The sequence below is a fragment of the Mobula hypostoma genome, chromosome 6 (genome assembly GCF_963921235.1).
Source record: "Mobula hypostoma chromosome 6, sMobHyp1.1, whole genome shotgun sequence".
NCBI classification, from domain to species: domain Eukaryota; kingdom Metazoa; phylum Chordata; class Chondrichthyes; order Myliobatiformes; family Myliobatidae; genus Mobula; species Mobula hypostoma.
The window spans coordinates 79,800,199-79,824,582 of NC_086102.1; the positions used below are offsets into that span (position 1 = coordinate 79,800,199).

General features: G+C 40.7%; 1 protein-coding gene across 2 annotated transcripts in view; it reads left to right on the forward strand.

The window, feature by feature from the left end:
- Nucleotides 1–24,384, forward strand: part of LOC134348133 (BEN domain-containing protein 2-like) — a 165,425-nt gene that overhangs the window by 13,746 nt on the left and 127,295 nt on the right. For both annotated transcript variants that reach the window (XM_063051062.1, XM_063051063.1), the window contains exon 2: nucleotides 14,509–14,670. In XM_063051062.1, coding sequence (XP_062907132.1) covers nucleotides 14,509–14,670 — 162 coding nt within the window. The remainder of the gene's footprint in view (nucleotides 1–14,508; nucleotides 14,671–24,384) is intronic.

Below are 24,384 nucleotides of genomic sequence, written 5' to 3' on the forward strand. Positions count from 1 at the left end.
TTTTGGCTACTGTCGCCCATTCCAAACTCTCACAGCACAAGGTGACCATTTGTTTTAGTTGCTTGTATTAAATTATTTGGTAGTCTTAGATGGTGTAGTTTTTAGATAGTGGAAAATGAGGGAGTTGTGAAGTTGGTTCAAAGTTCACATTTATGATTTGGTGTTTTTTTTATATTGGGTTTCACAGCTTTTGGTAAAACTAAATATTTCATTAAAATTGATGCAATATGTAGACAGAAACATGCTCCTGGTCAAGTAGTGCCACAACAACAACCTCTTACTCAGAGTCAGCAAGACTAAGGAGCTGATTATTAACTTCAGGAGGAGGAAGTCAGAGGACCATGAGCCAGTCCTCATTAGAGGATCAGAGATAGAGAGGGTCAGCAACTTTAAATTCCTCAGTGTTATCATTTTGGAGGACGTGTCCTGATCCCAGCATGTAAGTGCAATTATACAGCAGCACCTATACTTCCTTATGAGTTTGTGAAGGTTTGGCAAGACATCTGAAACTTCGACAAGCTTCTATAGATGTGTGGTGGAGAGTATACTGACTGGCTACATTGGAGCCTGGTATAGAAACACTGGCAAACATCATCAGGGACCCCTCCCCCCACCACCACCACCCAAGTAATGCTGTCTTCTAGCTCCTGCCATCAGGAAGAAGGTACAGGAGCCTCAGTACTCACACCACCAGGTTCTGGAACAGTGTTTACCCTTCAATGTATTGATTTTTTTTGTACTTGCACAGTTTGTTGTCTTTGGCAAACTAGTTGAATGCCCAAGTTGGTGCAGTCTTTTATTGATTCTATTATGACAATTATTCTATTATGGATTTATTGAGTATGCCAGCAAGAGAGTGAATCTCAGGGTTGTATATAGTGACAAATATATAGTTGGGTAATATATTTACTTTGAACTTTATAGCATTTGTTCAGCCTTGATAATTTTTTTCAAAGTTCTGATATGTGCTGCTATATGAACCTTGGCTAGTTTCATTCAACCCAAACTGGTTCAGTGTGACCTGAAAGAATCGGGTGCAAGAGACAATCTACACCCTTCCTAATGATTAACATTGCAAAAGGTGCATCAGTTTCTGTCATGTAATGATGCTGAAAAACTAATTCACACCTTTATATCGAATAGACTAGATTACTGCAATACACTTTTTACTGGCTTTTCAAAGCAATCTCATTTAAAACGCCACTGCTAGACTTTTAGCTAAAACTTGGATGAGGGAGCATATCACTTCATCCCAGCTACTCTGCATTAGCTTCCTGTATCTTTTAGAAATGTTTTTAAAGTTCTTTATATACATCACAGAATCATGCAGGCCTTCTTCCGCTGGTCTCTTAAATTTAAACAATCTCCCTCAAAATGTAATTGGCAAGTCAGCTTTTTTTGAACTGTGCTCCAAAACTCTGGAATTCAATACATAAAACTATAAGAGATGCAGACCTAATTGACACTTTTAAACAACAGCTCAAAAGCTATTTATTTAACCTTGCTTTCAACTAACATTTCTTTTATCTTTTATTTTCATATTTGCTCTTTTTCCCGTTGTAAAGTACTTTGAACTGCACCATCTGTACGAAAAGTGCTCTATAAATAAGTTATTTTTTCTTTGCTTTATTACTGCAACTTTGATGTGAGCAATGTATATGATATTGAACGGGTGAAAGTAAGGACGTATTTCATCATACTTAAATATGTGGATTAGGTTCAATAATTGTCAATACATTTGTAAACAATAGTTTGTGATTTATTAAAATATAATACACAGGAAAGTTGTATCAGGCTGTTTCCTTTACTCATGCGTGGAGACAACACAATAGTACTTGCAACTCATTGTGGCTATTTTTTTTAGTGTTAATTTCATTGCTGCGTTTCAAAATAGTTACCAGTTGTGCATCAGGTCAGAATAATTGTAAAAATTTTTTAAAAAACAAGAAGTGTAAGGTATGTTTGAGTTACTACTTCATAGAAACATAGAAAACCTACAGCTTCGTGGAACATTCTGTCTTACTGCAGTCTTCAATCAAAATGACAGCTAAAGTCTGATAGAATTCCACACAACTGGAACATTGCCTTTTCAAAGAACAAACCCATCTGTAAAACAGTACCATCCATCTTCAATTGGCAATGGTGAAAGTATAACAAAAGGGAATGATGAAAATCTCTTGAATATCTAGTCAGCCAATCTTTGCACCTTAGCTTTTTAACCTTTCAACTTACTTAACCATATCACTGAATTTTTTGCAATTGTTATGCTTAAAAAATGAGTGTAACATTTTTTTCCCTAAGTGCTTTCTCTGAGTCCTGCATTGTACATTCAAGTTTCTGAAAGATCATAATGGTCACTCTAAAATGAGGATTTTTAACCTTTTTTATGCCATGGATCCCCTTTGCAGTCCAGTGGAGCCCATGGACTCCTTCTCAGAATAATGTGTTTAAATATATAAAATAAAATGCATAGGATTACAAAAGAAACCAATTATATTGAAAAACAATTATCAAAATAGTTCTAAAAATTGTGACATAGTAAAATAGGTGCTTCTTTAATAACACATTAAATAACAAGACTATACATTTAAAATGCATAGAAACATAGAAAGCCTACAGCACAATACATGCCCTTCGGCCCACGATGCTGTGCCAAACATGTACTTACTTTAGAAATTACCTCGGGTTACCCATAGCCCTCTATTTTTCTAAGCTCCATGTACCTATCCAGGAGCTTCTTAAAGGACCCATTTGTATCTGCCTCCACCATTGTCGCCGGCAGCCCATTTCACGCACTCCCCACTCTCTGCATTAAAAAAGTCAACAAATTACCCCTGACATATCCTCTGTACCTACTTCCAAGCACCTTAAAACTATCCTCTCGTGTTAGCCCTTTCAGCCCTGGGAAAAAGCCTCTGATTGTCCACACGATCAATGCCTCTCATCATCTTATACACCTCTATCAGGTCACCTCTCATCCTCTGTCACTCCAAGGAGAAAAGGCCAAGTTCACTCAATCTATTCTCATAAGGCATGCTCGCCAATCCAGGCATCATCCTTGTAAATTTCCTCTGCACCCTTTCTATAGTTTCCACATCCTTCCTGTAGTGAGGTGACTGGAACTGAGCACAGTACTCCAAGTGGGGTCTGACCAAGGTCCTATATAGCTGTAACATTTCTTCTCAGCTCTTGAACTCAATCCCACGGTTGATGAACAGCGTCACACTGTTGATGAACGCCAATTCACTGTATGCCTTCTTAACCACACAGTCAACCTGTGCAGCAGCTTTGAGTGTACTATGAGAGACCTTTGGACTCAGACCCCAAGATTCCTGTGTGTGATTCTCCACAGTGTTAATACTTACTTAATACTTAATTGTTACCATTAATACTATATTCTGCCATCATATTTGACCTACCAAAATGAACCACCTCACACTTAAACAACAGGAATTCTGCAGATGCTGGAAATTCAAGCAACATACATCAAAGTTGCTGGTGAACGCAGCAGGCCAAGCAGCATCTATAGGAAGAGGTGCAGTCGACATTTCAGGCCGAGACCCTTCGTCAGGACCTGACGAAGGGTCTCGGCCTGAAACGTCAACTGCACCTCTTCCTATAGATGCTGCTTGGCCTGCTGCGTTCACCAGCAACTTTGATGTATGTCACCTCACACTTATCTGAGTTGAACTCCATCTGCCACTTCCCAGCCCAGTTTTGCATTCTATCGATGTTCCACTATAATCTCTGACAGTCCTTCACACTATCCACAGCACCCCTAACCTTTGTGTCATCAGCAAACTTACTAACCCATCCCTCCACTTCCTCATCCAAGTCATTTATAAACATCACGAAGAGAAAGGGTCCCAGAACAGATCCCTGAGGCATACCACTGGTCACCAACCTACATGCAGAATATGACCCGTCTACAAACACTTTTTGCCTTCTGTGGGCAAGCCAATTCTGGGTCCAAAAAGCAATGTCCCCTTGGATCCCATGCCTCCTTACTTTCTCAGTAAGCCTTGCATGGGGTACCTTATCAAATGCCTTGCTGAAATCCAATACATTACACCTACTGCTCTACCTTCATCGATGTGTTTAGTCACATACAGGCAAGCTAAATTTGACTTTTTAAAGACATCAGTGTGTGAAGGCTGTTGTTGCTTAGCTTGAATAAGAATATTAAACTGTGGGATAGTCTTTGACAAAGCTACACACGTCATGTTGAACATCCAATCGAAGGGCTGCCGATAGTTGGCTAACCACGTTGCACTAGTGTCTGCAGACAGGAAGACGGCAACCACGTTTGATCTAGCAGCATAATTTTGAAGTAAATGGCACTTTTAAGATATTTATAACAACTGTAATCTGATATGAAATACTGTTTCTCTAATTTCATTTGGTGTCCAAGTCACAGGTACTGCTCATGCTACTGTGGTTTGTTGCCTACATTTATAATTGAAGGAAATGCTAAATTTCAGTCAGAGGTTAGTGAAAATAAAGATGTAATTTTTTTTTGCGTCCAAGTTCAAGGACCCTCTAGAATCTATCCACTGACCTCCGAAGTATCCATGGACCCCAGGTTAAGAACCCCTGTTCTAAAATGAAATGGAAAAGCATTGGATGAATATTTTGAAGCATTCACAATGGGGCCTGGACACCTAGTCTGAGCTCGACCAGACAACTATTGTCAAAACTTTGGGCTAAGTGATTTTGATGTAATTTCAAAGTCATGAAAAAGCTTGCTAAATTGGACATAATAACTTTAAAGAAACATTATTGTGGCCTACACCTGTTTTTAACAGCATAAAGATCCTCCTTAGTCCTGTTTACTGGATGGGCTGTTTTTGTAACTTACAATCTCTTGATTAAATTAAACCATTAGAATAAGTCACTTACTTGAGCAAAATATGATGGAGAAATAAAGTCTGTGTTGGAGTAAATCATGACAGAGTATGCCGAGTCCAATTTCCCAATAGGCAGGATTTCAATATTAAATTACAAAGATGTTTTTGGTTCTTTTCCTAGTCACCCTTTTGTAAGTCCTCTGGCTCTTGACCCTTCGTCAACGGGGACTGTTTATGGTCATGAATTTTTTTGACAGAGTCAGAATCAAATTTATTATCACTGTAATATAAAATCTGTTGTTTTTTGGCAGCAGAATCATGCAGACATAAAATATATATTACAAAAATAGTGCAAGTAAAAAGGAATATGGAGTTGCGCTCATGGATCATTGAGAAAACTGATGGTGGAGAGAAAAGAAGCAGTTTCTAAATCACTGAGGATGGTACCTCCTTCACTATGTTTCTCCGGTCTAATCACAAAAGTAAATTCCCTATTGTTGGAATCATTCTAGCAAGTCTCTTCACCCTCTGTACAATCTTTATCTCTCTGTTAAGGTTTGATATCCAGTAGTTGTAGCCAAGCCAGTGTTTTATAAAGATTCGTTCTCCACTTCCAATCCCCTAATAAGCACTGGCTCATGAACCCCCAATTTCTTCTTCCTGTAGCCAATCATCATCTCTTTGGTTTTGCTGACATTGAGTGAACGGGTGTTCATAGCTCATACACTGCAGACCTGGAATGAGTTGAGTCACCCTGAACTCCCTCCAGTGCTTTCACATCCTTCACAAAATATGGAAACCAAAATTGTACATAATACTCAAGGTGTGGCCTCACAAGTACATTATACAGCTTCAGGAGAACAGCTCTATACTTGAACTCCTCTGAGCACGTCATATAGCCCAGCATTCTATTAGGCTTTCTGATCGCTTCTGTGCGTTGTCTAGATGTTGTTAGTGATGAGTCTACCAGGGTGCGCAAATCCTTGTCATACAATGTACTTTCTAACTCAAGAACCCCTGCCATTGTATATTTATCTCTAATATTTCTACTTCCTATATGTAAATGTAAAATGTTACTTACATTAAATTTCATTTGCCATTTGTCTGCCCACATCTGAATTTTGTTTAGATCTAGCTGTATTGATTCTGCTGCCTGAATGTTGTCAGCCCGTCCTCCTAACTTTGTGTCATCTGCAAACTTCACTAGTTTATTTGTTATGTGCTTATCCAAATCATTGATGTAAATTAAAACAGCAGTGGCTCTAAAACTGATTCCTGTGGAACCCCACTTTTAACATCTAGGTGGGAAAATGTTCCTCTCACCATAACTCATTGTTTTCTGTTTATGATCCAATCCTGCGCCCATTCACACACCTTGCCCTGAATCCTTGCCTCCTGTTGTTTGATTATTAGCCTCTTGTTGGGTACTTTGACAAAAAGCCTTCTCCAAGTAAATGATATCTACTGATCTGTTGTTACCATAAATTTTAGTTGCCTCTTCATAGAACTCCAGCATATTAATAAATGATTTCCCCTTTCTGAACCCATGATGGCTTTCTGCAAATGTGCCTGTTCTTATCAGCTGCTTTTCCATTTCATTTTTTCTTAATGTTTCCATTATCTTACCTACGATACATGATAAGCTTACTGGTCTATAGTTACCAAGGTCAGTGCAGTCACCCTTCTTGTATACTAGGAGAATGTTAGCCCATTTCCAGTCCATAGGGATTTCACCAGTTTTCACTGACTTTTGAAAAATACGTGTTAGGGGTTTGTAATCATAGACCTCTTTAGATACCCTTGGATAAATGTGATTTGATCCTGGAGATTTATTAACTTGCAGCCTTTCAGGTGAAACAGGACCTCACTTTCTAAGACCTCCAAGTTTCTTAAAACAACCTTGTTTTTCTCTACATTTACTGGCGTTTTGCTAACATCTTCTTGGGTGAATACTTTACCAAAATATAAGTTAATATCCGCAATGTCCTTTTCCACATAATTTAACCCTCTATTATTATTCCTAAAACACTTAATTTCCGACTTAACTTTTCTTTTACTACTAAAGTATTAAAAAATATCTCGTGGGGTCAATCTTAACAATATCCTTCTCAACCTGCCTTTTGGCAATTTAAATTTCCCTCTTGACTGTCGCTGTCATATTTTCATGTGTCCTACGGTTAATGTCGTTACTATTATTTTCTGTATTCCTCATATAGCTTTCCTTATATAGTCTTTTCTTCAATAATTTTTTAAGTACAGGTTTCCCCTGCCATCTGAAGGTAGAGCGTTCCTATGAAACGGTTCGTAAGCCGGAATGTCGTAAAACGAAGGAGCAATTAGCATTTATTTATATGGGAAAAATTTGTGAGCATTCGCAGACCCAAAAATAACCTACCAAATCATGCCAAATAACACATAAAACCTAAAATAACAGTAAAATATAGTAAAAGCAGGAATGATGTGATGAACATACAGCCTATATAAAGTAGGAATACTTTTCCACAATAATTACCTGCAGTGTTCTCCGTAGCGAAAATCTCACGCAAGCGCTCTCGGCAAAAACACAGCGCAAGCACTCTCCAGTAACCTTTAAGCTATGAAGCTGCCAAATCATACCAAATAATGCGTAAAAATACACAGCCAATATAAAGAAGAAATAATGTATGTACAGTGTAGTATCACTTACGGGAATCAGGAAGACAGCGAGCACACTGATGATGGTGTGTTAGGCTGAGTTGTCGGAGGTTGGGATGGTGCAGTGGCCCCCACCCTCCGGGCAGCGAACCAATACCAATCCGCGGAGAATGCAGAGGTCCGGTGGTGCCGGGATGCACCCAACACATCTCTAAGAAAAAAGCCGAAATAAACAAGCTAATTAATTAGGTGCCGCCCGGCTCATAAATGTCGGCCCAGATCAGAGGCAACGCAATCAGCAATTGCCTCTGATCTGGGCCGACATTTACGTGCCGGGCGGCACCTAATTAATTAGCTTGTTTATTTTGGCTTTTTTCTTAAAGATGTGCTGGGTGCCTCCCGGCTACTGCTGCATTCTCCGCGGATCGGTATCTGTCTGCGGCCCAGGGTTTGGGGTGGTGGGACACTGGGGTGTCATCTGTTTCCATCAGAGCAGGCAGGTCATCTTCTTTGTCTGCCTGCCTCGATGTCGAAGCTCGAGGTTGGTCATCTGCTATGGCTGATGTGGAAGGCTTGCTTGACTGCTTAGCCTCGTGCATTTTTAGATCATACAGTTCTTTGTAAGCACTCAAACCATCCTGCAAATATGCCCTAAACCGATGTACCCTATCAAAATTAAAGTTGTACTTTATCATTGCAGCGAAAATCTCATGTAGTTGCCTCATGTTCAGTACCTGGAGGACTTCACTGTTGGTCCATTCGCTACTGCATTCGGTTTTGATTGTTATCCTTTCCTCTTGCAATTGAATCAGCTCTTCATCTTCATAGATGATAGATTCTTGGTCATGGGATGCCAAAACCTCTTCAACATCATCTTCGTCGACTTCCGCAAGCCAAACTCACTTTGTCCTTACTTCATTCACCACGATCGAAACACTTAATTATGTCTAGTTTTACGCTAAGTGTAACACCCTTACGAGCTCTTTTAGGCTTTTCTGATACCTTAGAACTCATCTTGCAAACTGCTGCTCACAGGCATGTGTTTAAGCAATGCCGGCGAGAATGCTGTTCCAAATCCAGGGGAGAGCGGCTGCTCAGGGCGCATGCTGCTCTTTTTCATAACAGTGAAAATGTCTTCTATTAGTGAAAACAGGTAACTAATGTAGGTCTTTTGTAACAGTGAGGTTTCGTAAAGCAAACGTTCGAAAAGCGGGGGACACCTGTATAGCTTTCTTCATCCATGCAGTTGATCTATTGTTTTTATTGCTTCTCCTGACCTTGGGTATGAACATTTGCTGCACTGCACTTATTACCTCTTTAAGTCAACCCCATTGTTCCTCAACTGACTCAACCATCAAGCGGTTCCTTCCAGTTTACCTTCTGAAGTCTTTGCTGCATCTGCACAAACTTTGCCTTTCTGAAATACATTTTAACGCCTTTGGTTTTTTACTGATATCATCATCATCATCATCATCATCATCATCATCATCATCCGGTGCCATGCCCAGTTTGAGCTTTGACTGCCATGGCCCACACACTCCTGTTTTGGGTCAAGTGGATCAATTCATTGGTATTCATTTCCAGTTCTCTGGCTGCTGTCTTCATCCTCATTTGTCTTTGTCTTCCTCTTGTTATCTTCCCTTCAATCTTTCCCATAATTACCATGCATTCTAACTCCTCTTTCCTAATCACCTGTCCAATGAAGTTACATTGCCTTTTCGTGATGTCATACATTATTTCTCTTTTTGTGTTTGCTCTGTTCATGACATCCTCGTTAGATATTCATTTTGTAGATGATATTCTTTGCATCCTCCTCAAAAACCACATCTCGGCTGCTTCAATTCGTTTCCTTATGTTACTAGATATTGTCCAACATTCTGAGCCATATAACATAACTGGATAAACGTAACACTTCAGTACTGTGAGGCGGGTTGTCATGCCTAGTTTAGTATTGGTCAGTATACTCTTCATTCTCGTAAAGGTGTCTTTTACTATCGCTATTCTTCTTTTGATGTCCATGTCGCACCTGCCATCTGATGTCACCCAGCTTCCTAAGTAGCAAAAGTTCTGTACTTGTTTTATGTACCTGTTTTACTGATATACTCTCTCAAAAAACTTCGAGACAAACAATATTATGATCACTTGGTGTGACCACACCTGGAGTATTGTGTGCAGTTTTGGTTCCCTAGTCTGAGGAAAGACATTCTTGCCATAGAGGGAGTACAAAGAAGGTTCACCAGATTGATTCCTGGGATGGCAGGACTTTCATATGATGAAAGACTGGATCGACTAGGCTTATACTCTCTGGAATTTAGAAGTTTGAGGGGGGATCTTATTGAAATGTATAAAATTCTAAAGGGATTGGACAGGCTAGATGTAGGAAGATCGTTCCCGATGTTGGGGAAGCCCAGAACGAGGGGTCACAGTTTGAGGATAAAGGGGAAGCCTTTTAGGACTGCGATGAGGAAAAACTTCTTCACACAGAGAGTGGTGAATCTGTGGAATTCTCTGCCACAGGAAACAGTTGAGGCCAGTTCATCGGCTATATTTAAAAGAGAGTTAGATATGGCCCTTGTGGCTAAAGGGATCAGGGAGTATGGAGAGAAGGCAGGTACAAGGTTCTGAGTTGGAAGATCAGCCATGATCATACTGAATAGTGGTGCAGGCTCGTAAGGCCGAATGGCCTACTCCTGCACCTATTTTCTATGTTTCTATCACTTGTTCCTTATGACTCAACAACTTCCGCACTCAAGATTCTATCCTGATTGTTACATTGTTTGTTTCACTAATTCAGATACACGTAGCAGTTGAGGCACATGTATTGTGCGTTGTGCCAAGGAATTTTTGCACAGTGTGCCGTGCCCACTGAGTCTACAAATTGTGATCTTTGGTCAGGTAACAGCGACAGTGCAGCTTATTGAAAGAATTAAGATAGGCAGAGCAGGGCAGGTAATGTGCTACAATTATAGTTTGTGGCAGCTGACGGAGATTGTTGCTCAAGACACTTCAGCTTAAGATTTTGTGAGCTGAGGCCTAAGATTTGGACATTACAATGCATCAAGTTATTTGGATACATTCAGGGGTGTGCCAGAGCGCGCCCAGCACCTCTTTAAGAAAAAAACCGAAATAAACAAGCTAATTAATTGGGTGCCGCCCAGGGTGATTTGAGTATCTCAGAAACTGCTGATCTCCTGGGACTTTTACGCACAGCAGACTCTGGAGTTTACAAAGAATGGTGCCAAAAATAAAAAAACATCCAGCAAGTGGATTTAAAAAGATGTTTTCGCTCACACAACAGCCACTTGCTGGATTTTTTTTTTGCTTTTGGCACCATTCTTTGTAAACCATTCTTTTTCTTCCTAGTGCTAGAAAATATGTGATAGCATTGCCATGGTGGTAGCTTTCTGCCTCCATCAAGCCTCTTGTCTTTACCAGTCTTGCATGGGACAATATGGATAGACTTGAGGAAACTCTCACTGGAAAGGGTACATCACATAGAGTCAATGGCATAGCTGAGCTTCCGCACATTGAGAAACTGAAGCAGAGATCAGTCACCATTGAGGACCAAGAACTGGAGGTATACGTAGCAGGTGCACGTGTGGGCCCACAGTCTCTCCCAACCAGAGAACACTGTGTCCAGGAAACCAAGGAAACTGCTCTTCTTGCCTGCAAGAAGAACCTAGTGTGGACGCTTGCAAGGCAAACAGATCCAGAGAATCAGACAATTCCAAGCTGGCAAACACTAGGAAATCTGCAGATGCTGGAAATTCAAGCAACACACACAAAAATTGCTGGTGAACGCAGCAGGCCAGGCAGCATCTATAGGAAGAGGTGCAGTCGGCGTTTCGGGCTGAGACCCTTCGTCGGGACTAACTGAAAGAGGAGATATTAAGAGATTTGAAAGTGGCAGGGGGAGGGGAGATCCGAAATGATAGGAGAAGACAGGAGGGGGAGGGATGGAGCTGAGAGCTGGAAAGTTGATTGGCAAAAGGGATACGAGGCTGGAGAAGGGAGAAGATCATGGGAAGGGAGGCTTGGGGAGAAAGAAGGGGGGGGTGGTGCCAGAGGATGGGCAAGGAGTTATAGTGAGAGGGACAGAGGGAGAAAAAAGTGGGAAAGAAAATAAATAAATAAATAAATAGATAAATAAGGGATGGGGTACGAAGGGGAGGTGGGGCTTTAACAGAAGTTAGAGAAGTCAGTGTTCATGCCATCAGGTTGGAGGCTACCCAGACGGAATACAAGGTGTTGTTCCTCCATCCTGAGTGTGGTTTCATCTTGATAGTAGAGGAGGACGTGGACAGACATATCAGAATGGGAATGGGACGTGGAATTAAAGTGTGTGGCCACTGGGAGATCCTGCTTTCTTTGGCGGACAGACTGGTTTTGATATCAGCACCAGGGACCAAGAGCCAATCTCACAAGATGTTGTTGGGTATTTGCCAACCATCAATTCACCAGCCACAGAGTTGACCACAGTATTTGAAATCCTGAACCAATCAGAGCTAATCAGGAAGGAACTTCATCTAGAAACAATTGTGATAGTCATGAATCAAGCACTCTATGCAAAAGCCACTAAAATTGCCTGGAAGCACAAAGAGCGCTTCTCCAACATTCTTCTCAGGATGGGGACATTCCATACCATATGTAGTGCCTTAGCCATCCTAGGAAAGCAATTTCAGGATGCTGGTCTAAAGGATGTATGCATAGAGGCTGGAATCATCGCAGAGGGGTCCATCAATGGAGTCCTTGATGGTAAACACTACAATTGTGCTGTCAGGGTCCACAAATACATCTATGAAGCACTGATGAGACTCACATGGGCAGAGTTCACACCGTGGGTTGAGGGCAATGTTCCAGAGAGGAGTAGGATGATCAGATCATTCTTAGACAATGTGAACAACATGGCCAGTGACTTGAACCAACAGAAGTTGAACAATCTGCTGCAAAGTCCACTCTTAGCTGAGCTGAATAACCCTGTGGACAGACTTTCTGGAACACCTCTGTCACAACAATGGAGAGCTATCTGCGTTCTGGATATCATACATCGACATGGTAGAGAACGTAGCACTTCTGCGTGCCCCTCATGAGGGGGACTGGGGGTTGCACCTCCATGCTATAAGAACCATGATACCATGGTGCTTTGCCTATGATAAGGTGAATTATGTCAGGTACCTGTCCTCTTACTTTGCTCAGATGATGAACCTCCCAAAGAAGAATCCTTCTGTGTATGAAGACAGGCCAATTCTCGGTGCAGTTGTCAAGTAACAACCCCTTTGGGCAGATCCCTGTGGACCAGGCTATTGAAGCCACAGTGAACAAAGACACACAGACTCCTGGACGCACGTCACGATTCAGCCTGAATACTGGAGCTATCAAGCATTACTACATAACAGCTGAGCACCGCAGTGCATTCCTGGGACAGTTAAGGGACATGGTGCAAGGCAACAAATCAGAGCTTTCTTATGCGGAGCTACAGCAGCCAAGAATCTAGAAAGATGAGGAAGCAGTTTCAGCAGTGGTTAGCAGATGTTTTTATCATGTCTTTAGCATTTTGTGACAAGATTGCGGCCCCATTGTTCCAGAAGTGTGGCACTAGAACCCGTACAAGGCTTGTAGACATCAGGAAGGTTGCTGCCACTGTTGGCATAGAGGTATGTAGGGCTCTCATCGGGTTGCACGCATATGCAGGATGTGACACTGTAAGCACTTTTGCAGGCAAAGAGAAGACAAGTGCTAAAACTTCTGACCAGCAACAGGGAAACTCAGGACACATTCTTAGAGTTGGATCAGGAATGGGACCTCTCCTCAGAACTGATGGACAAACTGGAGGCATTTATATGTCTCCTGTATGCCCCAAAAGTATCGACCACCAAGGTCAATGAGCTCAGGTATCACCTTTTCTGTGCCAAAAAAGGTGAAATCGAAAGTCATCAACTCCCACCATGCAAGGACTGCTTAACAAAACATGCACAGTGAGCCATCTACCAGGTTGGTATATGGAGAAGATGTTTGGAGCAGGACTCACAAGTGCCAAGCCCTGTTGGTAGAGGATGCAAGATGGAGAGAGAAAAGGAAGCTGAACAGTTGGTGGTGCACTGGATGGAAGGCCAGCCAGCACCTGATGCCGTCCTGGATCTACTGACCTGTAACTGTCCAAAAAAATGTTCACTCCCAAGATGTATGTGTGTTGCAAATGGCCTCAGGTGTACTGACATGTGTAGACTGGCAGACTGTGAGAACCAGGCATCTACCTCAGAGAGTGTGGAAAGTTCAGATGAAGATGTGGAAGACTTGGAAAATTATTATGATTATTAATAGATTATGAAAGTATGGAAAACAAAGTATGGAAAGCAGTCTTTGATTAAATATATTTATTTTACAACCAAATGGGGCCCAGGTTATGGCCGTGTGGAACTCCACATTTGAATTATTGTACTGTAATTCTATATGCTATGACAAAAGTTTAAGATTGTTTAGATTTGATACAACAATAAGGAAAATATCATGACATTGATAAAACTCCAAAAATCTCTCCAAATGAGGTTTTTTCACCTTTTGGGGGGTGGGGTAACATTTTCTGCTGTACTGATGTTAATATCTAATATATACAGAAAGTGATTACTTATTTGAAGTAATAAAGCTACCATTGGTGCAATGCTCTCACATATTTTCTAACTCTAGAGATGTATACCTTGCCAAAAATACCGACCAATCCTACTGGCTCATGGACTAAGAGGTAGTTATACCCTCTATGCTAAATACTGTGCAATCAAGAAGAACCAGAGAATGCAACTGTGAATGAGGTCCAATGATATCATAACTTTAGGTAGATAGACCCAACTTAATTTTGAAGATGATGTTGTATTTCATTTTTAACAAGCAAAGCTCAATACATTGTTAAGCCTAATTAAACGTCAGGTCAATGCCAAGTACGTTGCTGAACTTGCCCTGTTTGATTAACAAAGTGAACGTTATATAAAAAAAACAGAACTTGAAATGACGATTTCTCACTTTTGCTTTTCAGTGAAAGCAGAAGAGGAAATAGAAGCACTGATTTTTGATGGTGCAGAGGTTGTTGACATTCGCAACATGCAAGTTCCTCAGCGAGTACTTTCGGTTAATAGTGTCCCCTCGACTTTACATGAGAGTGATGAACAAAGGAGATGCCTGGCAACGCTAGTATATTGTAAGTGATCTTGGAAGCTGTTGCTTATTGCTTTCAAAGTCAAATTCCAGTCACACATTATAATATGTAAGAAATATAAGATATACATACTTGCAATTTCATGCAAATTTTTTGTAACTTTGATATCAATTTACTGTCTTTTGCCAGTTTTAACTTGTTTGAAATAAGCATGGTCAAGAATAGTTTTGAACTTTCCATTTCTAACCCAGTCCTTTCCAACTTTAAACACATTTTATTTTGTGAAGAACAGAATTGCATAATACTTTAAGCAACACTCACAACACGCTGGAGGAACTCAGCAGGTCGGGCAGCATCCATGGAAACGATGAGTCGACCGGACGATGAGGCCGGAACCCTTCGTCAGGACTGTAGAGGGAAGGGGCAGAGGCCCTATAAAGAAGGTTGGGGGAGGGTGGGAAGGAGAAGGCTGGTAGGTTCCAGGTGAAAAACCAGTAAGGGGAAAGGTAAAGGGGTGGGGGAGGGGAAGCAAGGAGGTGATAGGCAAGAAAGGTAAAGAAGGAATAAGGGAAAACACAATAGGTAGTAGAAAGAGGCGGAAACATGAGGGAGGTGATAGGCAGCTGGGGGAGGGGGCAGAGTGAGATAGGGATAGAGGAAGGGAGGGGGAGGGAATTACTGGAAGTTGGAGAATTCTATGTTCATACCAAGGGGCTGGAGACTACCTAGACGGTATATGAGGTGTTGCTCCTCCAACCTGAGTTTAGCCTCATCATGGCAGTAGAGGAGGCCATGTATGGACATATCTGAATGGGAATGGGAAGCAGAGTTGAAGTGGGTGGCTACCGGGAGATCCTGTCTATTGTGGTGGACGGAGCGGAGATGCTCGGCGAAGCGGTCCCCCGATCTGCGTCGGGTTTCACCGATGTAGAGGACGCTGCACCGGGAGCACCAAATGCAATAGATGACCCCAACAAACTCACAGGTGAAGTGTTGCCTCACCTGGAAGGATTGTTGGGGCCCTGAATGGTGGCAAGAGAGGAGGTGTAGGGACAGGTGTAGCACTTACGCTTACAGGGATAAGTGCTGGGTGGGAGATCCATGGGGAGGGACATGTGGATAAGGGAGTTGCGGAGGAACCAATCCCTGTGGAAAGTGGAGAGGGGTGGAGAGGGAAAGATGTGCTTAGTGGTGGGGTCCTGTTGAAGGTGGCAGAAGTTGCGGAGGATAATGTGCTGGATCCAGAGGCTGGTGGGGTGGTGGGTGAATACATAATACTAATTTTGCTCTTTTTAGTCTTTACAAGTACTCTACAGGTGCATCAAGATTTGATTACTATGATGTGCAAGGGTTTACTTAACACTACCTCAACCTCATTATGGCTGTCAGTATCTTCTGGGAACTGGTGTAATTAAAAGGCAGTAAGGCAATTCACAACACTATGCGCTCTTCCAGCTTCACCCTAAAATAATTGCAGCAGAAGTGGTTACTCAAAAGAGGCATAAGGGAAAAGGGTGTGACTACAAGTGAAGCAGGTATGGGGATCCAAAAAGTAACACAGAAGCAGATCCAGTTCTTACACTTGTCTAATGCGTATGCAATCCTTGCAGCCTGTGTTGAGAGTGTAGTAAAAAGCAATGATGTGTGATGGGGCACATTATATGTATGAGGATCGAATCAGGAGCAGGTTTATCATCAGTGATGTATGTTGTGAAATTAATTGTTTTGTGGCAGCAGTACAACACATTACATAAAAATTACTAAAAGGTGCAATAAAAATATATTAAAAGTAGATAGTGCAAATAGAGAGCAAAATAGTGAGGTAGTGTCGTTGGTTCATGGACCATTCAGAAACCTGGCAGCAGAGGGAAAGAATCTGTTCGTAAAATATTGAGTGTGCATCTTCAGGCTTCTGTACCTCCTCCCTGATGGTAGTAATGAGAAGGAGGCATGTTCACAATAGTGAGGGTCTTCCAAGATGGAGTCTCCTTCTTGAGGCACTGCCTGTTGAAAATGTTGCCAATGGTGGGGAGGCTAGTGCTCAACATGGAGCTGGCTGAGTTTGCAACTTTTGCAGCTTTTTCCAATCCTGTGCGGTGGCCCCTCCATACCATACAGAGGTCCATAGTACACCTGTAGAAATTTGCTGGATTCTTCCTGACATACCAAACTTGAAGTTGCTCACTCTTTCCTCCACTGACCCCCCTCGATGAGGACTGGTGTATATTCTACCAACTTCCCATTCCTGAAGTCCACAATCAATTCCTTGGTCTTGTTGATACTGTTCTGTACAGGTGAGAATGTGTTGTGAAAGTTGTACTACCTACTTGGTGTCAGGGTTAAGGACATCACGCAAGATGAGTTAGATCAACACATTGAATTCTTGACTCAAGTATTAGTGTGATGGAAATTTATTTCAACATGGACACTGGCATTAGCACTGGAAGCTGCAGAGCTATTAATTTGGGATGAACTTCACATGAATTGAGCTGGAAATAATATTCAGAAGAAATGAATAACTAGAGCTGCAGGTGAGGTTTTAAATTCAATTTTGCAGGTAGGAAAATTTAAAGAGAAAAGAACCAAGTAATAAAGTTTGGATTGGATAGGTTATGGGTAATGAAAACCAGAGTCTATTGAGAAGGGAAGAGCATGAAGATATTCCTCCAGAGTTTAAGGAGGGAAAAATGGTAAACAAGGAAATCTGTCTATCTGAATGAACATAGTAATAAAAACAAACAGATAGATGAATTAACAGCACAAGGAACTCAAATATTACAGTGTAATAGCCATTACAGAAATGTAGTTGTAAAAGTGATGAATGCTGGAAATTAAATATTCCTGGATAGTTAGAGGGAGACACAGTTGGAAAAAGTGAAAGGTAATTCTAATAATAAAGAAAGCAATGAAGGCAGTAAAGAGAGAGGATCATGTCTGAAACAGTCAAGAGTTCTGGGTAGATAAGAAACAGCAAGGAATGAAACAAAGAGTGGTCTATAGAACCTCAGGCAATATTGATAACATGGAGCATTGCATAATTAAGAAAGTTAAAGGTGCAATTATTAAGTGTTATATAGTAATCATTGCAGATCTTTAATTAATACCGTATACAGTCTGGAGAAACCAAATTTTTAATAATAATGTTGAGGAAGATGATCTAAAAGAGGTATGAAACAGATGGTTTTCTAAATCACTATGTTGAGGTACCATAGAAAATTGGCTATTGTTAATCTGGTTCTTCAGAGAAGGATGTTCATGTCTGAAAACAGAATCGATTTAGTTCAATCTGAAACGAAGGTTTTAAATTGAAGCCAAACTACAAAGTTGTAAGACCCCAGTTCTGATGAAGGGGTTTTGACCTGAAATGTAACTAGAATTCTCTTCCCATAGATGTGGGCTGACCTGCTGAATATCTCCAGCATTTTCTATTGTTAATGTAAAACTACTTTAAAAGTTATAATATATAAGCAATGGCTATTGTTTGAAGTACTAACACATAGTCTGCACAAATGTATATCCTTTTAAAGCCATAAAAACCCAACATATAAAATGGTCTAGTGGTTAAGATATGAAAAGGCTTTTAAGGTTGCTATACAGTGCAGTAGGCCGATAGATTGGCAAAATTTCAGAGTTCAGTAAAGCAGAACTAAGACATTCATAAGGGAAGAGAAAGTAGAATACAAGAATAATCTGGTGACAAACACAAAAATAAAGTAAACAAAAACCTTCTATAGATTCATAAGAAAGAAATAATTAGGACAAGTTAATGAAAGGTCCTCATAGGATAAAACAAAATCAATAATATTGATTAATAAGGAAATATCAGGGAAACTATTTTGCGTCGGTTTTCATTCAAGTAGACCTTGAGACATAGGAGCAGAATTAGACCATTTGGCCCATTGAGTCTGCTCCACCATTTCATCATGGCTGATCCAATTTTTCTTCTCTGCCCCAATCTCCTGCCTTCTCCCTCTATTCCCTCATGCCCTGACCAATCAAGAATCTATCAACCTCTGCCTTAAATATACATAAAGACTTGACCTCCACAGCTGCCTGCAGCAAAGAATTCCACAGATTCACCACTCCATGGCCAGAAAAATTCCTCCTCATTTCCGTTCTAAAAGGACACCCTTCTATTCTGAGACTGTGTCCTCTGGACTTACACTCTCCCACCATAGGGAACATCCTCTCCATATTCACTCTTTCACCGTTCAATAGGTTTCAATGAGGTCACCCTTCATTCTTCTGAATTCCAGTGAATACAAGCCAGAGCCATCAAACGTTCTTCATGTGACAAGCCATTCAATCCTGGAATCACTTTCGTGAACCTTCTTTGAATCCTCTCCAATTTTAACATGTTCTTTCTAAGATAAGGGGCCTAAAACTGCTCACGATACTCCAAGTGAGGCCTCATTAGTACCTTATAAATTCTCAACATTACATCTTTCCTTTTATATTCTAGTCCTAGTGAAATTAATGCTAACATTGCATTGGCCTTCCTCATCCCAGACTCGACCTGCAAATTAACCTTAAGGAAATACTGCACAAGGACTCCCAAGTACCTTTGCCCCTCAGTTTTTTGTATTTTCTCTCCATTTATATAATAGTCAAGCCTTTCATTTCTTCAATGGTGCATGACCATACTTCCCGACACTGTATTCCATCTGGCATTTCTTTGCCCATTCTCCTAATCTGTCTAAGCCCTTCTGTAGCCTCTCTACTTTCTCAAAAGTACCTGCCCCTCCACCTATCTTTATATCATCTGCAGATTTTGCAACAAAGGTATCAATTCCATCATTCTGACATATAACTTATAAAGAACCGGTCCCAACACAGACCACTAGTCAACGGCAGCCAACCAGAAAAGTCTCCCTTTATTCCCACCCTCTACCTCCTGCCAATCAGCCACTGCTTTATCCATGCTAGAATCTTTCTTGTAACACCATGTAACTTGTTAAGCAGCTTCATGTGTGGCACCTCGTCAAAGGCCTTCGGAAAATCCAAGTACACAACATCAACTGATTCTCCTTCGTCTATACTGCTTGTTATTTCTTCAAAAAATTCTAACAGATTTGTCAGGCAAGATTTTCCGTGACGAGATTTTATCATGTGCCTCCAAGTACCCTGAGACCTCATCCTTAATAATCAAATCCAGCATCTTCTCAACCACTGAGATCAGACTAATTGGCTGATAGTTTCCTTTCTTCTGCCTCTCTCCTTTCTTGAAGAGTGGAGAGACGTATGCAGTTTTCCATTCTTCTGGAAGCATTCCAGCATCTAGTGATTTTTGAAAGATCATTACTAATGCCTCAACAATCTTTTCAGCCATGGCTTTCAGAAACCTGGGGTGTACACCATCTAGTCCAGGTGACTTATCTACCTTCAGAGCTTTCAATTTCCCAAGAACATTCTCTCTAGTTATGGTAACTTCGCACACTTCATGATCTGTGACACCTGGAACTTTCACCATACTGCTAATGTCTTCCACAGTGAAGACTGATGTAAAATACTTAATCAGTTTGTCCACCATTTCTTTATATCCCATTACTACCTTTCCAGCATCATTTTCCAGTGGACAGATATCCACTCACGCCTCTCTTTTACACTTTACACATCTGAAGAAACTTTTGGTATCCTCTTAAATATTATTGGCTAGCTTACTTTCATTTTCCATCTTTATCTTAATGACTTTTTTCGTTGTCTTCTGTTGGTTTTTAAAAGCTTCCCAATCCTCTAACTTCCTACTAATTTTTGCTGTATTATATGCCCTCTCTTTAGCTTTTATGTTGGCTTATTTTTCCTTTAGAATACTTCCTACTCTTTCAGATGTATATATCCTGTGCCTTCCCGATTGCTTCCAGAAATTCCAGCCATTGCTGCTTTGCTGTCATCCCTGCCAGTGTTCTTTTCCAATCAATTCTGGCCAACTCCTCTCTCATGCCTCTGTGATTCCCTTTACTCCACTGTAATACTGATACATCTGACTTTAGCTTCTCCTTCTCAAATTTCAGGGTGAATTTGATCATGTTATGATGACTTGCCCCTATGGGTTCTTTTACCTTAAGCTCTCTAATCAATTCTGGTTCATTGCGCAACACCTAATCTAGAATAGCTGATCCTCTAGTGGTCTCAACTAAGAGCTGTTCATGGTAGACAGTAAGCATTTGGAAATAATGGAGGCCAACAGGTCTGGTATGAATGAGGAGATGAAAAAATTGTTTTCTGTCACATATATACAGAAAAGGGCCAGTAACCTCATGAAAGATCCCATCCACCCTGCTCATGGGCTGTTTGCCCCACTCCCATCAAGGAGGAGGCTACATAGCATCCATGCCAGGATCATCAGACTCAAAAACAGTTACTTTCCCCAAGAGGTAAGACTGATCAATGCCTTCACCCACTAACCCACCCCTCCACACTGCCCACCACTGCTACTTTGTCATTTCCTGTCAGTCATCTTATGTACAAACACTTATGTGCCTAGCCTCATCTTAAGGACATGCAGTCAAACTATGTATTTAGGCTACTTTAGGTATTTATATTTATTGTGTTTTTTATTTTTGTGTTCTTTATCTTTTCGGATTTCTTTTTGTGCTGCATTGGATCCAGAGTAACAATTATTTCATTCACCTTTACACTGTGTACTGGAAATTACATTAAACAATCTCGAATTTTGTTTTTTTTTAAATGAGAGAAATCAATGGGACTGAAAGCTGTTAAATCCTCAGGGTCTGATAACCTGAACTTTAAGATTTTAAACAAGGTGGCTATAGAAATAGTGGATGCATGTCATCTTCCAAAGTAAAGTTAACAAATGTAAACACGAGGAATTCTGCAGATGCTGGAAATTCAAGCAACACACTTCAAAGTTGCTGGTGAACGCAGCAGGCCAGGCAGCATAAGAAGGGATGAAGAAGGAAAAGGAGAACTATAGAGTTGGAAAGCACACTACCATCTCTAGTTTCTCAGAAGGCTAAGGAAATACAACATGATCTTTATCAAATTTTATAGAAAGCATCCTATCTGATTGTGTCATAGCCTAGTCTGGTAAATACTCTGCCTCAGACTGCAAAAAATTGCTGAAAGTTGTGAACACAGCTCAGTCTATCACCCAAAGCTAGCTCTCTTTCCATTTGACTGCCTACACTTCTGCTGCCTCAGAAAAATACAAACAAAGAGCACCCCCCCCCCACCCTAGTCACTCTGTCTTCTCCACTCTTCCATTGAACAGAATTTTTTTTAAAAGCCTGGGAACAGGTACCACCAAACTAAAGATAACTTCTATCCCTCTGTAATAAGACTCTTGAATGGATGTTCTTGTACGATAAAGAACTTTCCCCAAGAGGTAAGACTGATCAATGCCTTCACCCACTAACCCACCCCTCCACACTGCCCACCACTATCAAAGTTCAAAGTAAGTTTATTATCTAAGTTTGCATACGTCACCATATACTACCCTGAGATTCATTTTCTTGCAGGTATTCACAGTAGAACAAAGAAATAAACTAGAATCAATGAAAAACAATACTACCCAATGTGCACAATAAGATAATCTCTGCAATTACAATAATATTAATAAATAAGTAAATATATAAACTGAGAACATGAGTTGTATGGTCCTTGAAAGTGAGTCTGTAGGTTGTGGAATCATTTTAGTGTTGAGGTGAATGAAGTTATCCATACTGATTCAGGAGCCTGATGGTTGAATGGTAATAACTGTTCTGCAACTTGTTATCTCAGTCTATCTCGGTATGACCCTTGCACCTTATTTGCATCTGATTTTGAGGGATAGCCATGTATGTGAGGAACTTTGCTCATGTCCTAGGAGGTTGTAACAGCTTGAGAAGTCTGGGATCCCTCAGTGAAAATCTGGGAGAAAGTGGAGAATGCCACTAATTTAATATTTCAATCCATTATATCTACAATTTTGCAGCCTACAATCTGTCTCATGCCATTGTGATCCATAGTATTTGGATTCAAAGATGGATTTTTATGTCATTACTTTTTTGTTTGACTATCAATGCAGCAATCTCATGTGCTTAATTTTTAACCATATGAGATGTATCCCTTGACTCTGTTATTACAACCAATTTAATCTCTTATCAGGTACTGTCCTTTGAGAAACACAGTTGGCCCAAATTCAGAGTTATCACACTAATCAGTTATATGGCACCTGTACATTTGTTTTGAGAATTGCAACTGTCAGCTATACTGTCCTGTATATGAGATGAATCACCGCAGAAAGAATTACAAGCCTGAGAATATTCTGTAACACATGTTGGTTGAGATTTACTGTAAGTCGCTTGTCACAGATAAATTCACGTTGTGTAATTCTGCTTTCCCAAATGAAAAGAGACTATTGTATGAAAAGCAAATGCTGGTATTTTAAAAAGTGAAGGATATGTTTTTAATTAAATTTGAAAATAAACTTTTGAGAAGAAATGCAGAGATTCATAAATCAATGATTATATGGTTACGTAGTCTTCGGCTGGTAATTTTTCATTTTACCCCACACCACAGCCTTAGTCAGTTTGATTCACTTCACCTCTACTTCGACCTGGTTCATCTATTGTATCTGATGTTCCCAATGTAGCCACCTATTCTTCAGTGAAACATGGCGTAGATAGGGAGCTACTTTGTCGAGCACTTTCACTCCATGTGCCACAGAAGGTGGAAGCTCTCAGTGGCTACTCATTTCAATTTGACTTCCCATTCCCATTCTGACGTTTCTGTCCATAGCCTGGTCTGCAGCCATGATGAGGCCATCCTCAGGTTGGAGGACTGGAGGAGCAATGCATCATATTCCATCTGGGTAGACATGAACAATGTTTTCTCTAAATTCCAGTAATTTCTCCCCCCCTCCCCCTTCTGTCTTTATCCATTTCCCATTCTGGTTCCTCTCTCATGCCTTCACTTCTCACCTACCTATCTCCTCCCTCTGGTGCCCCTCCTCCTTCCCTCTCTAGCAGGCCACACTCATCCCATATTAGACGCCTTTTTCTTCAGTCCCTTATTTCTTTCACTGTTATGTCCTACCTTCCCCCCGCCCCCCACCTGGTCTTACCTATTTCCTGCCAGCTTCTCCTTCTCCCCACCTTCTTATTTTGGCTTCTGCCCCCTTCCTTTCCAGTCCTGAAGAAGGGTTCTGCCTAAAACATCAACTATCTATTCATGTCCATAGCTGTTGTCTGACTTGCTGAATTACTCCTTCCTTTTATGTGTGTTGCTCAAAATTTCCAGCATCTGCAAAATCTTTTGTGTTTATAATTTCCTTATTATCCAGGTTCAGGACATTGCCAAGATCACACAAGTTGAATCATTAGGTAAACTCTAGTACTTGTAATGTTCAAGTGTGAAAATGTTCCCTTTCTGTAATAGTAAATACTATGACCACAATTCATAGAGGAAGAACATTTTGTCAATTCCCCAATATTTATTAGTATAAATTGTGGGCAGTAAGATCATAATTTTGGTTTCTTCAGTGTCTGAAATAGTAAGTTGGATCTCAGGCAGTTCTGGTTTCAACCTGTATATGTCAGCAGGGCACATTTTTAATAAACAAAATTATGAAGAGGGAGTGCAGATTTTAAGGATGGGAAAATATTGACAGCATAAATATTGCTGCTGTTCTTCCAATCTTGCTACCATCCTCACTACAAAAATATTATTTTCTCTTTTGATATACTTGTCAGAAGTGAACTGAATGCCTTTTGACTAATGATTTCAAGATAAAGTCTGTTCTCTAAAGCACAGCAC